The 20,540-nt window shown below is 43.2% G+C and overlaps 1 protein-coding gene across 1 annotated transcript in view; it reads right to left on the bottom strand.

Annotated features, from left to right (window-relative positions):
• Window positions 1–20,040, bottom strand: part of LOC138582388 (keratin, type II cytoskeletal cochleal-like) — a 339,602-nt gene extending 319,562 nt beyond the window's left edge. Inside the window, exons 1-2 of the mRNA XM_069653653.1 lie at window positions 19,499–20,040; window positions 19,003–19,217 (exon numbers count right to left, since the gene is read on the bottom strand). Of these exons, the coding sequence (XP_069509754.1) occupies window positions 19,003–19,217; window positions 19,499–19,987 (704 nt within the window). The 5' untranslated portion in view covers window positions 19,988–20,040. The remainder of the gene's footprint in view (window positions 1–19,002; window positions 19,218–19,498) is intronic.
• Window positions 20,041–20,540: the final 500 nt, after the last annotated feature.

Below are 20,540 nucleotides of genomic sequence, written 5' to 3'. Positions count from 1 at the left end.
TTAAAGTCATATCCAGACATCAATGTTAGATTGCTGAAAGTGCAGCTGGAAATGTTCTCACACCATTACACATACACTTCCTTAAATGAGGTTGCGAGCCAGTTCCAACTACTTGGGAGTGATGTTAGGAGACTATTTGGTGGGCTGGAAAGATTTCTTAGGCTGCTGATGGTCATCCCTGTAAGCACATGTGAAGCGCAGAGGAGTTTCAGTGCTCTACGGCACCTAAAAACATGGCTGCGCTCCACAATGACACAAACTCATTTGAACAGTGTTGCTGTTTGTCATGTGCATCAAAGTCGCCTAGACTGTCTTTAGACAAGGTTATCCAGCAATTCATTCAAGGAAATAAACGCTGTCAGGCTACATTTGGACACTGACTTTTTCAGAAAATGGCCTCTTCAACCAGGGATCAGTCTTAGCTAAGCTTCTATTTTCTGTCTATACGATTCATGCATGTCTTGCTTTCGCTCCTTTTCCTTACTGGCCCTTAAACATTGGAATGCACTCCTCTCCTGATTTGGTTGTTTCATTTTTTTCCACTTGAATTGTAAAGTTTCTTTTACTTGTTAAACACTTTGGCGTTTATTGCTCTATACATAAAATAGAATGCAAATAATGACTGATGCACTTTCTTTGTGTAAACTGTTGCTACATCTAAAAAAATAAAATAAAAGATGTTGCAAGTAATTAATGAAATCAGAAAAAGCAACCTACTGTGCTGTTTTAATATCTTGCAGGCATCCATTTTGTATTATGTGTATATGCTTGTTTGAGTCAGTGCCCTGGTGGCAATAATCAAACACCTGCTCCCTTCAGCCTGCTTGCAGGCCCTCATTGGCTAGAGGGGGCTCAGTTTTGTTTACTGTTGACCAACTGTGGTGTTATACTTTTCAGAAGACTGGCGTGTCTTTAAAATTTAGTTTTATCGATACCCACCAGTCTAATGAAAGTTATAACGGAGCATCGGCATATGCCCTATGACTCCATGTCCTCCAGCTGGTTCAATTTGAAACCAGATTGTTTCTTTGTGAACACCTAGAAATATCTGAAGAATGTGTTGAAGTTGTTTGGTGGATGAGAGCACCTTCAACCTACAGGTCATGTGAACACAATGGAAGAGCTTTTGGTTCTTGTGTCTTTTGTGGGAATTTGTGCACACTGGATTTAGCCGTGCCAACTACACTTGACCAAAGCTGAACTTTCCTATAATTCACTTAAGGTGCGTCTTTCAGACATGTCCTACTATGCCTCTATGTATACATCATAGTCTTTTATTTCTACAGTCTTCACAGTGCTTATGAAAGTACCCTCTGGCATGAGCATAAGCCTCACCTAAAGTAGGTGTCCAGGAAAATGGCCTTCATAATGGCTAATACATCAACCAGAAGGGTTGAGGTGCTTCAAGTGCTAGCAGTTAAATAACCCATAACAATATAATATAATGTGGTTATAAAACTGCATGCCCATTTTTAGCCCAACGTGCCCTCAAGAGTTTGCTTTGTCATAGTCACTGAAGCCCTCTAAGTTTTTTTGCAAACTTTATGTGACATAACTGATGCTTCTCCCTTTAGAAGCTACAGGGTCACTCAGAAAGACATGACTGTTATACCCGAGATCATCTGTCTGTAAATCACGGCACATCAGTAAGGAGTCAGGCCCATTCCAAGCAGGGCCTTTCATGGTGGGTTATCACATACGGTTATGTCAGAATTTAGACACCTGGCCTCTCCAGGGGTGGATGACCACCTATTCCTCTGTGCATTATTTTCTGCTTTGTATTCTATTCACACCATGGGAATCAATACAAGATCTAGTTCTGGAAAAGACTATGTTGCTTACCAGTAACTGTAGTTCTTTTTCAATGGGATCGTTTAATAGAATCACATGTGACCCACTCTCCTGCCTGGAAAATTTGGTAATGTAGCGTTAAGCACCAGGAAGGTGGTGCAGGCTAGACCGGTAATGGCCTGCTAGCCGGAGCCATGGTGGGCCTGAGAAATAGAGCAAAGCCTGTAACCGCTGCTGGGCGCTTAATGCTATTTGTATCCTAGGAAGCTAATCGTTTTCTTTTTTCAAAACGAACGGGGTACACAATGTCAGCGGAAGCCCAATTCCCTTCGAAAAGAATGACTGCCACACAACGTAGAAAGGGACTATGCTGCTGGTGGCCATCACGTTGTGCAGGATCAGGCGGTGAGAGACTAGAGGGACTTACTCCAGATACGTGGAGTGTAGGGGTAGAGGTACTGGGCATGGAAGGGGATGAAGACAGAAAGAGTGGGCACATGGTCAGGAAAAGAAAAATGAAGGATCCTGGGAGTGACACAGGAGGATGCAAAGGAGCGCTGGTTTAAACCAGAAGTGCAAGCCCATATTCCTAGTCTGATTAGCTGGCACCACTACCCTGTGTGCTAAGGCTGTCTGTTTTGACATGTATAATAATTGTTTGGTTAGAAATCTTAAACGACTCCCATGGGTAAAGCTTAAGCCTCACACCGTCATTTATGCAGGGGATAACGGTCCAAATGACGTGGATAGGCTATAAATTAAAATATTATCATTATTGTTATGTTATTTTATGGTACCGAGGAGTACCCAGCATGACATTAGGGTATTATTTAAAGCATATGTATCTTTGAAAGGTACCAATGCTGGTGAGCGCTAGAGTTAAAGGTAAGGGACTAATTCATCACTCTGGATACTTTTTAGACATTTAGGATGCGACTAACACATTTTCAAAAAGAATTGGGGCAATTACCTCAGCTCTGTGGCATAATCCGGTCAATTGTCCATAACGTATAGTAAAACGCAGAAAATAACCCTGTGCATGCAGTACATCAATATGTATGCAGTTGTGTTTGCCATTCACACCCATATAATACACAATAGTCCTGAGGTTGCCCAGCTGGAGAATGGGTTAATGAATGTCTTATTTACACTGAAACAAGAAGGGGGACACAAGCAAAGTCTGAATATTGAGTAAATAGCCCAACTGACGATGTTTGCATCAGACATTCACGTCTTCACTAAAAACAAAGTTATTTGATGTTTGGCAAAATGTAATCTTGTCACAACATGAAACAGTACATTTCCAAAAAAGATAAGTACCAATACAAAAGCCCAGAAGTGCTGGGATCATATCAGTCACGTTCCTAAGTGTACATGGTTACCAATTTAGACTCTTATGGAAATTTGTTTGGTCGCATATGCAGTATTATTTATTCATAACCTAAAAGAGGAAGTTCCTCATAACAGGTCTGATGATAAAGGTAAAAACACGTTTTGGCAAAGCAAACCGTTTGGCCTTTTGTGGGCATCTAATAGCAGTGCCTTCAAAATGCCTATCACTTATACACATGGTCAATCAATGGGTGGACAAATAACCAAACACCTACAAGCTTTGATTCGTCTACAAAATACGGTACTCACACTATCCAAAGAGATGCAACACAATGCGTCAAAACAGAAGCACCTGCAACTTCAAGTAATCAATTCTGGCTCTGCTTGGCTGCAAGATAAGCTAGCAACCAAAAAAACGTGCTTGTCGCTACGCCTGCAACAAAAACATAGGTTTCCCCTATGCACTACTAAAAAGAAAGAAAAGACAATCTGAAACGTGATTGGCCTAGTTCAAATCAATCACAAATGGAAAAATCCTGATTCCACCTTATTGGGATTAAAACATGTGATTTATAGATTACATTCTGTGCTCAGTCAGCAGCCTTCGCTCAACCCATCCATCTATTCTAGCTAGCAAAAGTAAGTACACAAATATGAACACGAATCAACTGTGATAAGAATGAGCAAAGTGGCAAGAATACGTGTGAGTACACATATTACTTATAAATCTAGTGGCTGAAAAGAAAACTTGGTTAAGACATTATGATCACATCAACTGCTCCTCTATATGAACAACTATGCTGTTCACTCTGAGTGGTGCCTAGAAATAACCCTGACAGGCCATAAACAACACAAAGTTTGAGGTTTCTGCATGACAGATATAGCACAAAAAGATCCCAGGAGCATGTGCTTTTGGCAGGGAGGTTGTGGATGGGAATGACCATAGAGATTGTCACGACTATGGGATGTCAATGAACGGGTAAACCAAATACCTACAAGCTATGTGTGCACCTGCAATGCACTAGCATCAGTCTAAAGCTTCTACGTATATTTTGACAGATTATTATGCAAAGAAATGTATGATAAAGTAAAATCGAAGTGAGACAAAATCACTTGTCTTTCACATGGGTTATAATAGGGTTAAAACCCCAAATAAAATATTCCATTCTCTGCTTAGCGCATTTTGAAAGGAACAGCATTTGAGTGTGCGTTTTCTAGCAGCCATTGTAGGCATTCTTATTAGACAACACACACTGCAGGCACCCACACTGTTCCAGCCACACAAATTATTGAAGGGGCGATACTATCCATGCAAGCTCATACTTGGAAAAGCATTACACAGCGTTTCGCAAAATGAGGGTTTTCTGCTCACACTGCATCATATTATTAACGATTAGAACACAGAAAATCTCATCCCACATAAAACACTTCACAGGCGTGCTTTGATATTAACTTAGATCACATTTGCATCCAGATAATTGGCATTTGAGGATGCCACAAGGATGAGTGCGAACAGGGATAGAGCAGAAGGCAGGAATGGGCCATGAGGCAGAGAAGGGCAATGAAATGCAACAGGACTCAGAGTGAGGAGCAGCGATGATCATCAGGTGTCATTGGCTATTATAACCTAATAGAGAACAGTTTCTTGCCAGTAAAATGATTTCACTTTCTCCTTTCCTCCCAGCTCACGCTCTCTACCCCTCAAGCTAAGCCAACTCCAGCACTGCCACCCACCTTCGCGGTCATCTGTCCCATGAAGCCTGTGTCAGTTGAGGCTTTCTGCGCCACTTTCTCATCCCCTTCTCCCCTCTGGATGACTCACACCCTGACACAGCTCTTTCCATGCTGCACTCTGCTATATCCGATACTCTCGATGCTCTTGCCCCTGTCATGAGGATCCGCCTGAAGCCCAAAGCCAAGTACAACTCCTACTACGACTCAGACCTCGTCACCCTCAAACGCAAGTGCAGGGTGGGTGAGAGGAAATGGCGTGCTTCTGGTACATCCTCTGACAAATTCGCCTGACACCTGCTCCAAAGGCAATACCAGCTCTATGTCCTCACCATGAAGAGAGCCCACATCCAAGCCCACGTCTCTGCAGCATCTAACAACTCGGCTGAACTCTTTAAAATCTGCAAGGAACTGGCCAATCCTGCCACAGTCTCTACCTCTCCTGTCCCCTCCCAGAACCTCTGCACGGAGCTGGCCTCTCATTTCATCTCTAAAACACAGGGCATCCTGTCCTTTCTTTCCTCCTCCCCATTCCTCCCACTACTCCCTGCTCTTCATCTGGCCCTTCTTTGGCCACCTCTCCTCCCTCCTTCTCTTCCCCTGTTCTCCCCAGAAAAGGTTTCTAGACAAGTCTGATCTATGAAAGTCTCGTCAAAACAAGTAAATCCCTGTTCATCCAAAACCATCAAGGACCACATTGACTCTCTGGCTCCTGCTCTGGCCGACTTCTGCAACCACTCCTTTGCCACTGGAGTCTTCCCCTCCCCCCTGAAGTACTCCCTTGTGCACCCTCTTCTTAAGAAACCTTCTGCCGACCCGCCCTGCCCGGATAGCTATCGTCCAATATCCATCACTCCTTTCATGGGCAAACTCTTGGAAAAGTTGGCCATCTCCCAGCTTAATCTCCACACTGAAGCTGTTGGTTGCCTGGCTGGCTTTACAGCTGCCAGAAGCATGGAATCTGCTCTCCTTAACATCCATGAAGACCTGCTCTCTAACCTTGATTCCAACACCCCCTGTGTCCTCATGTTACTTGATCTGTCCTCTGCCATTGACACAGTCAACCATGCCATCCGGCTCAACCCTCTCCGTGATAACCTGGGTATCACCGGTCAGGTCCTGCCGTGGCTGACTTCTTTCCTCTCTGATTGACCCTACCAGGTTCAACTTGGGTCCTTCCTCTCCTCTATCCCTATCTCTCTACCTGTGGTGTTCCCCAGCGGTCTAACGTCTCTCCCTGGCTGTTCAACCAATACCTGGCACTTCTTGCCCACTGCATTGCTGTGTTCTGTCCCAACTTCCAGTGCTATGCGGATGACACCCAGCTTATTTTCAGGCTACCCTCAGCCACCTCTTCTCTCTCCCTCATCTCAGACTGTCTGTCTGCCGTCCAGAAGTGGTTTGCCGCCAATGACCTCTGCCTTAATGCCAGTAAGACCAAGATTCTCCTCATCGGCACACCCACTCCGTCCTTTCCTGTCACTCTCTGGCCGGCCTCTCTTGGCCCTCTCCCTGCTCCCACCTGTGAGGCTAAAAACCTCTGGGTCATCTTCGACTCCACACTCTCCTTCTCTCCTCACATCGCTGATGTCTCTAAGAAGTCACACTACCAGCTGCACTTCCTCAGAGGTATTCTTCCTTTCCTCTCCTTCCCCCAGAAGCTCACTGTCTCCAGAGCTCTGGATCTCCCTAGGCTGGACTATTGCAACAGCCTCTTTCTAAATCTGCCTGCTTCTACTCTCCGCCCTCTGCAACTCATCCAGAACAGGAATGCAAGACTTGTCTTTGGCCTCAAGCCTAGGGATCGCATCTCTCTAGGACTGAAATCTCTGCACTGGCTCCCAGTGGCTGCAGGGATAAAGTTCAAAACCCTCTGCATTGTCCACAAGGCCTTCTGGGGCCTGGGGCCTCAATGCCTTCAACTCTCGCTTCCTAAATATCTTCCTTCTCGAGCTCTTCGCTCATCCGTCTCCAACTCCCTCAGTGTCAGTCACTTCCCCAAGCAACGAGTTGGTAATAGATCTCTTTCTTCGGCTGGGGCCTCCTTCTGGAACAGCCTCCCTCCCTCCCTGAAACTTGAGGAGAATCATCTCTGGTTTCGTAAGCACCTCAAAACATTTCTCTTTCTCTGAAACTGAATCTGCACTGTTTATCTGGCCACCCTCTGTTCTCGGGCCCAGGTCCCCTCCCCCACCAGTCGCCCAACTGCACTGCCTTCTTGGCAACCCCTGCACTTTTTCTGTATCCCTACAGTCCCAAAAGCAGCACTTACACCTGATGTCTGCACTTACCCAAACCGAAGTAAATTAAATCTTACTCACCTTGCTGGTTGGGCATCCACTCTCAATAATCAAATTATCGCAATAGACAACTTTGAAGAAATGTCCACTACATTCTCGAACTCTCTCGGTTCAATCACAGAGAAGCTTGCGCCTATTAAAAACAACACACAACCTTCAGTGGCACGCAACTCGTGGTTCAATGAAGAGCTTCAAGCACTAAAATCTAAAAAAACTGAACTCCTTCATATTTTGCCTAAAAGTAGAGATCTTGTTAAAGAGCAGTCGCATACTCCGGGCCCGACACAAGCCACTATTAATAAAGATGAGGTATGGTGTACGGAAATACAATCTGCCTTATCCAATAAACTCAAGAAAATAAGAGAGGTGATCGAGGAAAGAAAACTCGGCATGCCGAAGCAAGTGTTAGAGGACAATCTACACACCAAATAAGCCTGGGGAACAAGCTGCCTTCAGCTTTCAGCCTATTTGCGAACAAGAACTGGCTAAGGTCATTTCTAAACTAAAAAGCACTAGTTGCCAAGGAGATCCCTGCTCATCCATTATAATTAAAGAATGCTCTCCAGTCCTCATCCCAGCTCTGACGAAGTTTGTTAATGCATCCTTTGCGCTCAATAGGATTCCATATAACATCAAAAATGCATGGATCACTCTGTTATTGAAAAATTTGAATCTCTGCCCCCTCACTGCATCTAATTCTAGGCCAATTACAAACACACCCTTTCTGTTGAAGATCTTGGATAGGGTGGCCTATAATCAGATTTCCATCTTTCTTGAGCAGAATCATGTCTACCACAAGTACCAGTCTGGATTTCGTATGAACCACGGCACTGGGACAGCCTTATTAGCTCTTAGGTCCCATCTCCTTCATAAGATGGACGGGGCCACTTATCGCTACTAATGATTCTAGACTTGTCAGCAGCCTTTGACCTGGTGGATCACGCCATCTTGTCCACCAGGTTAAAGATGAATGCTAACTTTTCTCAAGATACAGTACAGTGGGTTAGTTCCTTCTTAAGGGGAGGCAAGTTAGAGTAGCCAGCGATAGTGCTGAAGGCAAACCAACCACGCTTATGTACGATGTTCTTCAGGGAGCCTGTGTGTCGCCTTGCTTTTTTAATATCTTTATGATTCCATTCTTCCAGATGTTGGAAAGAGAAGGGATCATATTTGAAAATTATGCAGACGACACACAGTGCGTCATCCCCATATCAGGATCACATGTGGAGGACGAAGGCCCTATCAATGAAATTCATTTTACAAAATCAGGATTGGATGGTGGTAAATGGCTTGGCCATCAATAGCTCGAAAACCGAGCTTTTACTAATTGGTTCAGAGAATAAACTCGAGAAGCTAGGACCCAGCTATAAGTAATTCTCTATAGATAGCTGTAAAATAAATGTCATGAGCAAGGTTAAAACGCTGGGCATTTATTTAGATAAGAACTTGAACATGAAGGCACAAGTGAACAGCCTCGTTTCCTCGGCTTCTTATTTTAGCAAGCTGTTTCTCTGCCTTAGACCATTTGTGTCAGAAACAAATTCTGAAATACTGGCAAGGGCCATTATTGGATCGAAGATCGATTATTGCTGTAGTCTTCTGGTTGGTCTGCCATTATCATATGTTCATCGATTCCAGGTCCTACAGAATGGAGCGTTCAGAGTTGTGACATGCCTGACAAGAAGAGATCATGTGTCGGAGGCACGCCTACGTTTACACTAGTTACCTGTTCAAGCTAGGGTTGCTTTTAGGCTTCTCCTCATTACACACAAATGTGTACACAGAACTATGCCTATGTACCTCACAGAAATGACAATTTCTAAAACAAAAAAAACAGAACTCTCAGATCGGACGAAATGAACACTCTAATTGTCCCGCGTTTGAAAACTAAGAAATCAAGGGATGCTCCTTTTATATCTGCAGCTCCCCAGAAGTGGAATTCCCTTCCATCTATACTGAGAGTTACTGCATCCATCGAGGTCTTTAAGAAAGGGCTGAAAACTGCTCTTTTTTCATAGAGCAGCATCTTTCTTAGCATCTTACTCTGTTCCCTTCCAGGATGGGTGTTCGGCCAACCGTCTTCCTTTTTTTCTGCTCTTTGTGAGTCATTTTTGTCTGAGTTTTGTATTTAAGCGCCCTTAAGCCATAGGGCACCTGGTGCGCTATATAAATGCTAAACATAAACATAAACACCCTTGTACTTGCCACCTGATGCCTGCACTTACCCTTGCACTCGCCACTAGTTGGCTGTACCTTATTTATTCTATTATCCCATGTACTGCACTTTCCCTTCCCCCTTCCCATGCACTTGCGCGATCTGAATGACACCTGGCCTAGTCCGATCGTTGTCTGTCTTCCCTCTGTTCCCCCTCCTTTGGCTCGTCACGGCTTGAAACACTTGTGTATAGGCGCGTTATAAATGCCATATCATATCATCTCATGGGGTGCTGGTGACATTAATAGACCCTTGACCTACACTATCTGGGTTTATGATGTCCCTGGGACCCTACGATGGCATGAAATTCGAGGAGACCTGACATTATTCCTTTATTTATTGAAGTTCCAATAGACAATTTCGTTTTTCGTGGAAGTTACATAAATGATCAAATCAGGTGCCATACACTTAACCTCTCTAGCTCTTTCGTATTCTGTACGGTCTCCACAGCTATAAGCTTCCCTACTCCCCGATACCTGCATATCACTCTGTAGCGCCTAGAATCAAAACTGTTCCTCACATGTGCTAATTCACACAAGTCACACGCGCAAATATATAGTCTGGCACTGTTTAATAACTCCCCCAAAGGCCCCCAAGATTATTTGTTCTCCATGGGCTTGGTGTCCGATAATTCCTTGAGTAAAGGACATTAAAAAGTCCAGCGTTGGCCTAAAGCAGGCAGATGGACAGCAGCATATTTATTGATGTCATTGTAATTAGCTAAGAAACCCTAAAATCCAGACCGGTTTGGACATTGCAACCATTGCTTCTAAGTGTCAAGAGTTTACCTTGCGTCAGCGCACTTCCAGCTTAAACTGTGCTTGTTCTGAACAGAGCGGCAGCCTTTCCACAGAGCACACATTTTAGACTGAGCGGGAAAAGAGCAGGCGAGTACATCATTATCTAGAAAGCATCGCACAACAGAAAAGGCAGCAGAGTTCTTCCCATTGACCCGTTGCCACTACCTTGTGTGCTGTGATTTTCGTATCTATATACAAAATGTAATCAATCACATAGCAAAACAGGATACCCATACAAGAACAGTTCACAAGCTGCTGTTCCTTCAAATACCATTATCAGAAGGGCAACCTTATACAAATGCAGCCTTACTCCTTTCAAGGCTGGCATTCTAATGCATCCATCACTTTAGCAGGTTTGGCTTTGCATGATGAGGTCTCAGCTCAAGCTAGGAACCACTGGCCGGATATCATAGTATGTTACTGCATCACTTCCAGAGCATTTGATATTCATGCCAGTGCTTCCCATGAGCTGCTGAGGCCACCCGTGCTGCTGCTCACCCTCCGATCAGCAGAACACACTCACTGGACGAGCAACAGTTGGTGTCAAATGTGCGCACAAGCGCAGTGAGCCTCGACACATCTCATTGCAGAAAACAGTGTTACCGATGGCGAGTTAAATGTTGTTATCTCAATCAGGAGATTGTGCTGAAAACCATCCGGTTACGCTCTGCTGCTCGGTAATATCTTTGTACATCAGGCACCATGCTAACATCCACTTTCAGCCCTTCATCTGTCAACTGGCCATAGTTGCATCTCTCCAAGATGCACTACTAAACCATATTTGCAGAAAGACTGATCTTCTGCCAGGAATCTTAGAAGGCAGCCACATTCACTCTTTTCGGAGTTTAGCTACTCCCACTCACCCAGTTGTTAGGGAGTTAACCAATATATAAAAACGATTAGTCACTATCACTAAAAAAAGGAGTGATCAGACAGCTGAATATTAAATGGGAGGATGTGCCCTTCTGATCTGTGTGAAAGACACAGGTCAGGTGGTGGTACCTAGGGGTAACAAAAGTGCAGGCAGATGCACAGTATCTTCCCGATTCACTGCTAGTTTTGGCTTGTTTCCAAAGAACTTCCTTAGAGACAGTCATCCAAGATGGCTGCTTTCATGGAAGAACTCAAAGAGTTCAAGGATGGCCAGGAATGGGTGGGATTAGTCATAGGGATAGCATTGGCTAGGGGCAGGGAATGGGGGGGGGTTACAACTGTGTATCCCTCCTCAAATGTCATCTCCATTGGAAAAGCATTACATGCACTCATTCAAAGCCCATATTTGAAGCTCTTATGTTAATGACAATAGTTTCGGCCTAAAGTAGCACTTTCAGAACCACCTAATTGCCCAAACTAACAAGTGTTATGATAGTTTGCAGTACTTTAGTACCCTGTGGTGTACATATGAGGGTACAGTTGTTCTGCTACTTCACACCACTTGTTAATCTACTGAAAGACATCCTCACCAGTCTACTCAGCTACATTTATACAGCTGAGCCAAACTGCCTTCCCTAAGTATTGCTGAATTAGCTAGCATCAATTAGAATGTGTATTGAGTTCCTGTTCTCTCAACACACAGTCACAACTTTGGGCCTCATCTTGAGTTGGCCAGTATCCCAGCGCTAATTGCACCGGGATACTGCCCAACGCAATTTGTGTTACCGCAACTCGGTCCGGTGCAATTTGCGCTGGATCCCAAGTTGGGGGACGGGGGAAAGTCCCCATTCCCATTGGCTGCATTGCACTATTACGGCTAACCTCCAGCTCAGCTGTGGAGGTGAATGCCCCGGAACAAGGAATTGAGTGGAGAGGTAAATGCAGCGGTAATATTATCTTAAATTCATTCCATTGAAATTAAACAATGCTTAGAGAAATGTATCATAGATCCGGAAATTAATTTAGACAGGACAGTAATTACAATGTTTTGAATTGCAGTAGATGTGTACCCTGCTCAAATGGGTCAGATGAGCAATACAAACTAAAGTAATAAAGGCACAACTGTACTGACAGTTTACCAACCTAATTTCTAAACATTGTTACTGTGCCGCAAACTGCAGTGCAAGTAGGTTACTCAAACTAGCAATACCGCTAGACCCACTGCACTAATAAAGTGAACATCCCATTGTCAGTGATATCAGATAGGACGACATATATTCAGTTAACTCTCTTTTAATACGACACACCACAATGAATAACTGTCAACACTACACACAATGAGGCTGCTAAATTGGTAGAAGTACACTATACAAGACCTCCTTAAAATGCATTACAGACGGGAACAGGGAGCACAATCTGTGCTATTAGTTCCCTTGACACAGAGTTTTGTTTTATGCCTGCATGTGATTTTCATTCAAGAGCAAAACTGAAAAAATCCTTTGGAATCCGTCTCCATTAACCACCTGCTAAAATCAGGCGGATTCCAGAGGAATCCATTAGGAAATGCCATTTTCAAATTGTAATGTGCATGCAGCATTTACTTTTTAAAAGGTGGCAAGTGCAATTGAAGAGTAAAGGTGAGTTTGGCTGGGTTTTCTTGCACTTCCCCACTTCGCCTTACATGCAGGCAGTGGTCGAAGTGAGTGGGAGCAGTCGGGAGTGGTGCTCCTCTACTTTTCTAAATAATCTTTTACAGCACCTATACTTTTATTTTAAAAAGGAACCGTTCCGGAATGGTTTCGTTTTGAAATAAAAGTGTAGGAAGAAGTTGAAACTTGCACTTTCAATGCACTGCACTGAACGTTCCCTTAAACAGCAGGTGCACGTGTTTGGGGGTGTGTATTGTGCCTGGGAGGGGGCGTTGTGATGGGGCTTTTGGGGAGTGGGTGCAGGCCACCAGGGAACATAGTTTCACTACTTCTTTTCTTACACTTAGGCCACTGCATGCGCTAATCTTGCTGGTCCCTGCATGCAGTTTGCAAATATTCCAGACGAACTGCCAATAATTTGACCACGAGAATGGGTCTCGCCCTCTTCCAGTCCAGAATAAATGTATTCTTATGGTTATCCTCTAGCATCAGCTCCCTTTCGAATCAAGCTATCAATGCAGGCAGTTTTAAATGTACTGTGTAAATACCCGCATCCCAACCAGTTGTCAATTTGATGTACAAAAAAGTCAGCACGTTTGTATTCAACAGAATGCAAATTGTGCTGCATAAATGATATGTGGCATTCATGAATCGATTTGTATAAGACAGCACTTAAAACCTTTCACTGCCCACTGCCCTCCCACCCTGCCACACCCATTGAACAAGCCATCCACAGTCAAATAAAGTCTTGGGCACACAGAAATCAGAACACAGGACAGACCCACTCACATATACAATCAATTTCGGGGACAAAAAGGCCACTACAACACGCAGATTTAATCAGGGTTCCCTTCATCTTTGTTGCCTATAGTGTGAATCTAGCTCAAGAGCAGCGGGCGCTTTATGACCTCAGGCCGCCCACATTAGGCTTGCCATTTTTTACAGTAGTGCAGGAGGAAGAGATGGATTTTTATTCCGCCAGCAGGTATTTTTGGATGAGCCACATTTTTGCGAAACTGAAGAATGGTGGGGCGTTTCAAGCCAGTGCTGGGATTGCGTTGAGTTGGCCAAGTTATGGCAGGACCCACCCCTTTTTTACAGGCTAGCTGAGACTGCAACCTTTTGATAGTTTTGCTACGTTCGGTGTGAGAGCCTCCAGAGGTGTGGAGTTTAGCCGCCAAGTATGTTGGGTGTTACGTTCTGTAGCTGTTCCATGACATTCTGAGCAGGGGCAGGGGAGCCAGTGAAGCTTGCAGTGTTGGAGAGATATGGTCAAATTTGCAGGCACCTGTAATGAGGCTGGCTTCAGCAAGGTAGGCTGTTTTGAGGGGGGCCAGGTGTGCTGCTGGAGGCCCAGCAAGGAGAGTGTTTCCCCGTTGAGCTGTGAGATCATAAGGACTTGGACCACCGTGCGGAAGTCATATAGGGGGGGGGAAGGGTTTGATTTTGCAGAATTTGGAGCTCTGTAGTCATGCGTTTTGCACCTTTTCTCAACGTGCTTTTAGAAGGAAAAGCTATTGTCAAAAATGAGGCCCAGGGATTTGGCATAGTTTGACAGCTGAAAAATGAATCCTCCCATGCACATTTTTTCCAGCCAAAGCTGCATGAGTTATTGTTTTGTTTGGGGACCAATGCAAAACAAATTCCGTCTTGGTGGGGTTCATTTGTCCTGGGGACCACTGATCATAAGGTACAGTTGAGTGTAATCAGCGTATAGATGAATGGCTATGTCAGGGTCATTTAGATGAGTTCCTAAGTGCTCTATATATAGATTGAAGATCATTGGGGGGAGGAGGGATCCTTGGGGCCCTTGCATATGACTGGGGGTCAGTTAGACCTGAATGAGCCCATATGGACAGCCTAGTGACTGATGGATAGGTAAGACAAACCCATTTTAGAACAGTCCCAGAGAAGCTCATCCTATCGGTGAGGAGGGATAGTTGGGTTAGGTGGTCAAGTGTGTGAAAGGCGGCTGAGAGGGCTAAGAGTGGCATGAGTGGCCTGTGTTGGTGATTCACAGTGCATCGTGAGTCACTTGGATGGTTGCAGTCTCAGTGCTGCATTTGGGTTGGAAGCTAGACTGGTAATTGCAGAGGATGCCTTCCTGGTGGATTTTGGCAACAAGTTGGGCAGCAACTACTTACTCGATAAACTTCCGAATGAACGGGAAGCATGTGTTCAGTTTTTAGTTGACTATGTTCTCTGTTTAAGGTAAGGGTGTTTTGAGTATGGGTTGTATGAGAGATGTCTTCAACGTGTCTAGGAATGCATTTTATCTGAAGTAGGTGTTAATAGGCCAGGCGAAAGCCATCTGTGTAAGGGGTAGGTTAAAGGTGAGCAAGTGTGTCTAAGAGTTTCTTAGGGAGAGGAGGGGAAAGTCAGTTCAGGAGGTCAGTGCCCAGAGGGAGATGAATAACAGGTCTCTCTCTCTTATTGAAGCATCAATGAGACATCTGATCTTATCAATTTTGTCAATGAAGATGTTGATTTTTGTCACATTTCTCTTGTGAAGCTCCCACCTGACAGGTGTGGGCTTGGAGCAATCCTTCACTACTTCAAATAAGTGTTTGCTCCTGTTAGAATCAAATGAGACTGCCCAATAACAGCCAAAGTGTGGAGCTGACAAAAGCAGGTACATTGGAACAAAGCTAGTCGTCATGGCAATTCCCATAAAATGCTTTTCAGCTCAACTTTCTGTTAGATCCTGATTCCAAACTCCATGTAAAATAGGAAAAGTATAATTCCTGATGGAACAACACTTTTTTTATTTACTGCGTATCCTTTGCCTATTTTATAAAGATACAGAATGTGGAGCAAATATGAAAAGTGTCGTTCTATCACAGAATAACGCTTTTTTAATTTCACTTGTAGTTCAGAATCAGGCCCTGTTCTGTGTGTGAGGCGTAAAGTCTTCACCAGTGGATATTTTGCCCCTACACAAATCCTCATAATAACATAAAATAGAAAGGTTACATTCCACTACCGTATTGACAGGTGATGCTTTTTCCAAATGTGTTTCCATGCTTGATTGTCAGTAGAGAATATTAGAAAACATTTGAAAACATATGTGTTATCTAAGTTCGATATGGGGTGTATAACTAGTCACAGGAATCTAATCTGTCCTAGCTTATAGCAAAACCATTTTTTTAGGGAACTGTCTCATTTTGTGTTCTTCTATTTATGATTCAAATGTGAAATTGGGTGAAGTATAGATGCCGGATTGAACTAGGCATACAGATTGATACATTGGAAGCTTTGTGGGTATTGATGGATACCATTTCCCGAAAAATGGTGTGACCACGAGCAAGCATTGGTACAGAAAATTATCAAGTTATGATCACATAAAGTTATATTCTGATACTATCTGATAAGAAGTAGACCCTAAATCAAGACATATGAATCCATCAAATAAACATGAATGTGGCTACATTCATATATCCTGCCAATTCAAAGTCTTCATCTGATATAATGAGAGATAATGCAGTCAGGTCTTGGCACAGTGTGGGTAATTTGACATTAAATTCAAATTGCATGTAGGGGACCGGCGGGAAGTTAGCTTTTACATGCAATTTTCAACATTTCCATGGATTACACCTCACTTTTATTATCCATTTTGCGAAAACCTAATATGGCTGGCAAATTATGCTTTGCAGGCGGCATTTATTAATGGGTTCCGATGGAATCTGCCTGCTACTTAGTAAGTGATACATTGATAGGAATCCATTAATTGTATACCTGCAGAGTTAAAAGGAGGTGCACTGACAAGATGCAGAAGATCAGCACGACATAGCTCTCAACTCCACTCCATGCCCCTCCCCCACCTTGTCACTGCAGGAAAATGGCACTGCTCCATTTAAAATGCAGCTACATGTGGGATAAAAGAACCGACATGAAGCCTCATGTTATATTAAATGTAAATTGCATGCAGGGCACCACCGATATTAGCAGTGTTAAGAGTCCACTGCATGCAATTTGAACATCCACGAGGCAGAGGGGAAAAGGCAAGAGTAATCGCAATGTTCCCAAATCTCATGTTGATAATTCCCAAAAGGGTGGGGCTGTCAAACCCAACATAGTAGAATGCAAGCATTTATTCAAGCATAAGCATGTTATCAAAAATGACTAACACACTGACTTTACGTATAAGGCAATACAATCTGTAGAAAAAACATACATAATACAGACTGACTCTAGCATACACATGACAAAACATAGATCATGTACATCATAAAAAAGTGTAAACACATTCCTATACACAAAACAAATGAGTGAAATACCTTACATTGATGTGTGTACTAATATGAATTGGAATATCTCAATTTGATGCTAAGTACCCCAGACTGGATACTAACTCATTTGTATGAATGTTAACTGCTCACAACAGTATAGACAGTCCTAAGAGGATAAATGCACACCAATGTGTGAACAGGCCACATGAACAGGCCAACGAGTAGCCCCACAGGTGCTTACGATGCATACAGTGAAACACACAACCACCGAACCTCAGTGGCTCTAGAGCACTATATGAATCTAATAATTGTTTAGTTTCGACTGATGAGTCTTCTCCCTCAAGGCCAAAGGAGCCAGATGGAAGATGAATGCTGGACTGTGCGATGTAAATGCATTCTTTCCAAAGGTACTGCCAATAGCAAACAAAAATGTAAAACATATAAATGGCCACAGCGCACCAAGGGCCTCCACTGTGCAACACCAACATACTCAAGGAAACCCATACTGGTGAAACCAATTGACAGCACCATAGAAACCGAGTGCAACCCAACAGTAAACGACAAACATATGCCCAACAGCAATCTTTACTCTGAGACAGACAGCTCCGACCCTCTTGACTATTCCACACTTATGATTTTGACGAAGTCACAAAGAACCTTGATTTATGACCTACAGATTAGGCCAATACCCCTAATGGCTACAGAAAATATAACTATACCTTTCATGGCGGAGGGACGTCTCAAGGTGCGGTCTTCAATAAACTGCTTCCAAATGTGCCACAGCGTTAAATGGAGGAATACAAAGTCTCACTTTCACATCTCCATTTAATGCACCAGCCCATTTAAAATGAGGCCCCCATTTCTCTGTGTTTGATATACTGCTCCAAGACAATCTTCGAAGACCACTGAGCCATAGAGCCTGTAAAGGTGAAGCCACGGCATGAACTCTTTTAAGGGGCCTAATTGGAACAATGCTGGTGATAAGCAGTGAACCAGCTTGAAACGGAGAGTGTAGCAATGAAAAATAAGAACACAGGAAAGCCAGAGGGGACAGTACGTGTTATGCCTATCATGCTTTGTTTCCAAAGTGCACCAATGGTATGAATTTGCAAACCAAAAACACACCTGTACCAACTTCTGAATAACATATTGGGCCAGTTTTAACACGCTTATTTCAATGGGAAAATCGCATTGGAAAATACTTTGTAAATCACGCCTGTTCACTTTCATGACTGGTACGAGTAACTTGAGTGCATCTTGAGTGTACCTAGAGTGCAGTTGGAGGAACTTGCAAAGATAATTATCAACTTGCAGCAAGTGCACACCATTATACCACAAATGTATTGTGAAATGTCCATCCCCATCTTTCAACTTCATGTTGGTATGAGATGTTTGCAACAGCACTCTTCCCTCGTGGTCTGAAAGCATGGCACATGTGGGGTAGTCCATTGCAAGCCCTTTGTACTATGTAAGGCTCGAGTATAAAATTCTGCAAGCATACAAAGTGGTACGCTGGACAGTGGAAGGCTACAAACGGCTATGCATAGCTACTTGTCCATGACCAGATTAAATAATGCTGTTCAATCTCTTTATCAGTGCCCCTAAAGTTCCCTCAAAGTATATTCTGTGCTGTATATTAAAAGATTTGCTTATTCTTCACACGCAAACAGGTTATCCAACCACAAGACACTAACCATAATGCACATCTGTGTCCCAAGGGGGAGGATATCATCTCTGGAATTCTTTTACCTGACAACAGTTTTGGAAGGCACGTCAAACACAGCACACCTCATTTTAACATTTACATTTCGTGAAAAATACTCCTTTTTTTTGCTCATGATAATTATGCCTTATATTTTCTAATTCATGTATTTTCTGGCACTGCTGTTTCTTCGGCAAATAATTTGCCTATGAATATATTTGTATTTTATCAACATTGATGTTGCATAACGTTATGAAACCTTTGGGTAATGTTGGCAGGAATACTGATGTAATGTGGTAGGGATCTGGGATGAACTTTAACCAGTATACTGCAGCATAAAGCAGGTACTTTATGTTCAAGACATCAGAATGCTTACTTACTTGTTCTTGAAATCCTCAACCATATCTTGCATGTTTCTTACTTCTGCATCCAGTCTACTTCTGTCAATGTTGTGGGCATCCAACTGCTTACGTAGGTTGTTAATGTATGCTTCAAACAGAGGTCTGGTGTTGGTCATGTTAGTTCTATGGCCCTGTTCTTGAAGAAGGTTCCACTTGGTGTCTAGAACTTTGTTCTGCTGCTCAAGAAATCGAACCTGAAACCCAATTTAAAAAAAAATAAAAAACAGCCACGATTACCATGTTATGTTAATTCTGCAACATTTCTGTTGGAAGAAGCACAGAGACATGAAACATAGTTTAGTGTTGCAATCTTTCTAATAGTGTGGAAATTACTCAGTGCAGATATATGTTAATGATTTAGGAACATTCCTAATAAATGTGGTGGCTTGCCAAGGACATCTGGACAAGATCAAACATTTATATAGCATAGTAAATGTTTACATTTATGTAAAGTAAATAACTTAAAAAAACGTACCTTATCAATGAAAGAAGCAAATTTATTGTTCAATATTTTGATCTGCTCCCTTTCTTCTTTTCGAACCTGCTGGATATTTGGGTCAATCTCAAGGTTGAGTGGTGACAAAAGACTCTGGTTAACCTTAACCTCTTGAATACCTCCTGGTGGGCAAACAGGGAACCCATGACTACCACCCAAACCATGAGCACCTCCCCCCAGCACATAACCACTACTGGCACCAAACATGCCACTGGCTCCTCCACCACCTCCATATCGCAGGTTGCCACCGCTGATGGATATTCTTTTACTTTCTCCTAAGTTGAATAAGCTTCTGGTACCAAAGTTACCACCAACAATACGCCCAGGAACTTCCAAATCACCTAGTCCGTACCGAGATAGTGAGAATGAGTTGAATCTGTTTCGGTTTCCTGGAATAATATCTGAAGAAGTACTAAAGCCATGCCTACTGCCACTAGATTTAAAAGTGGACTGGCGAGAGAAAGCCATGATTAAAGAGGCACTTTTGAAATGTAAGCCAAGCTGGTGCTGCTGGAGAGGGTTGAAAGGAGTGAGGCGTTTATGCGGCAAGGCTGTCTTTTATCCCCTCATGTTAGTGGGCTTGGTCAAGTAGAGACGCACATGCACATTTCAGTCCATTAATGGGCTTTGGAAACATTTCAAACACAGAGCTCTTCAACACAATTACAATGGTGCAGACACAGTAAAAAGGCACATTCCTGGCGGCCAAACAAACTTGGAAATTAAAAGCACCCTCTAACCTTTTGTTCTAATTTGGGTTGGTAGGTAACAATGCATCTTTGTAAGTGTAATGTGCTTGCAATTTACTTGATGAAGGGGACAAGTTGCTGCAATAGTCATCACTTTTGAAGGATTATTTCTACACTTCAGAACATCAATAGATACATTGTACTACTTGCCAAATGCTTAGTCCATTATCTAGCTTCGACTGGTACGTCTTTAATAGCAGGATGGTGAACTATACGATATTTAGATATACAAAAATACACCTTTATATTTCGGGAAATTCATTCCCAATGAT

Source organism: Ambystoma mexicanum, chromosome 3q, assembly GCF_040938575.1.
Source record: "Ambystoma mexicanum isolate Mex_15411 chromosome 3q, UKY_AmexF1_1, whole genome shotgun sequence".
Taxonomy (NCBI): domain Eukaryota; kingdom Metazoa; phylum Chordata; class Amphibia; order Caudata; family Ambystomatidae; genus Ambystoma; species Ambystoma mexicanum.
The sequence above is the reverse complement of the archived record's forward strand: the minus strand, read 5'-3'. Positions and strand labels throughout refer to the sequence as shown.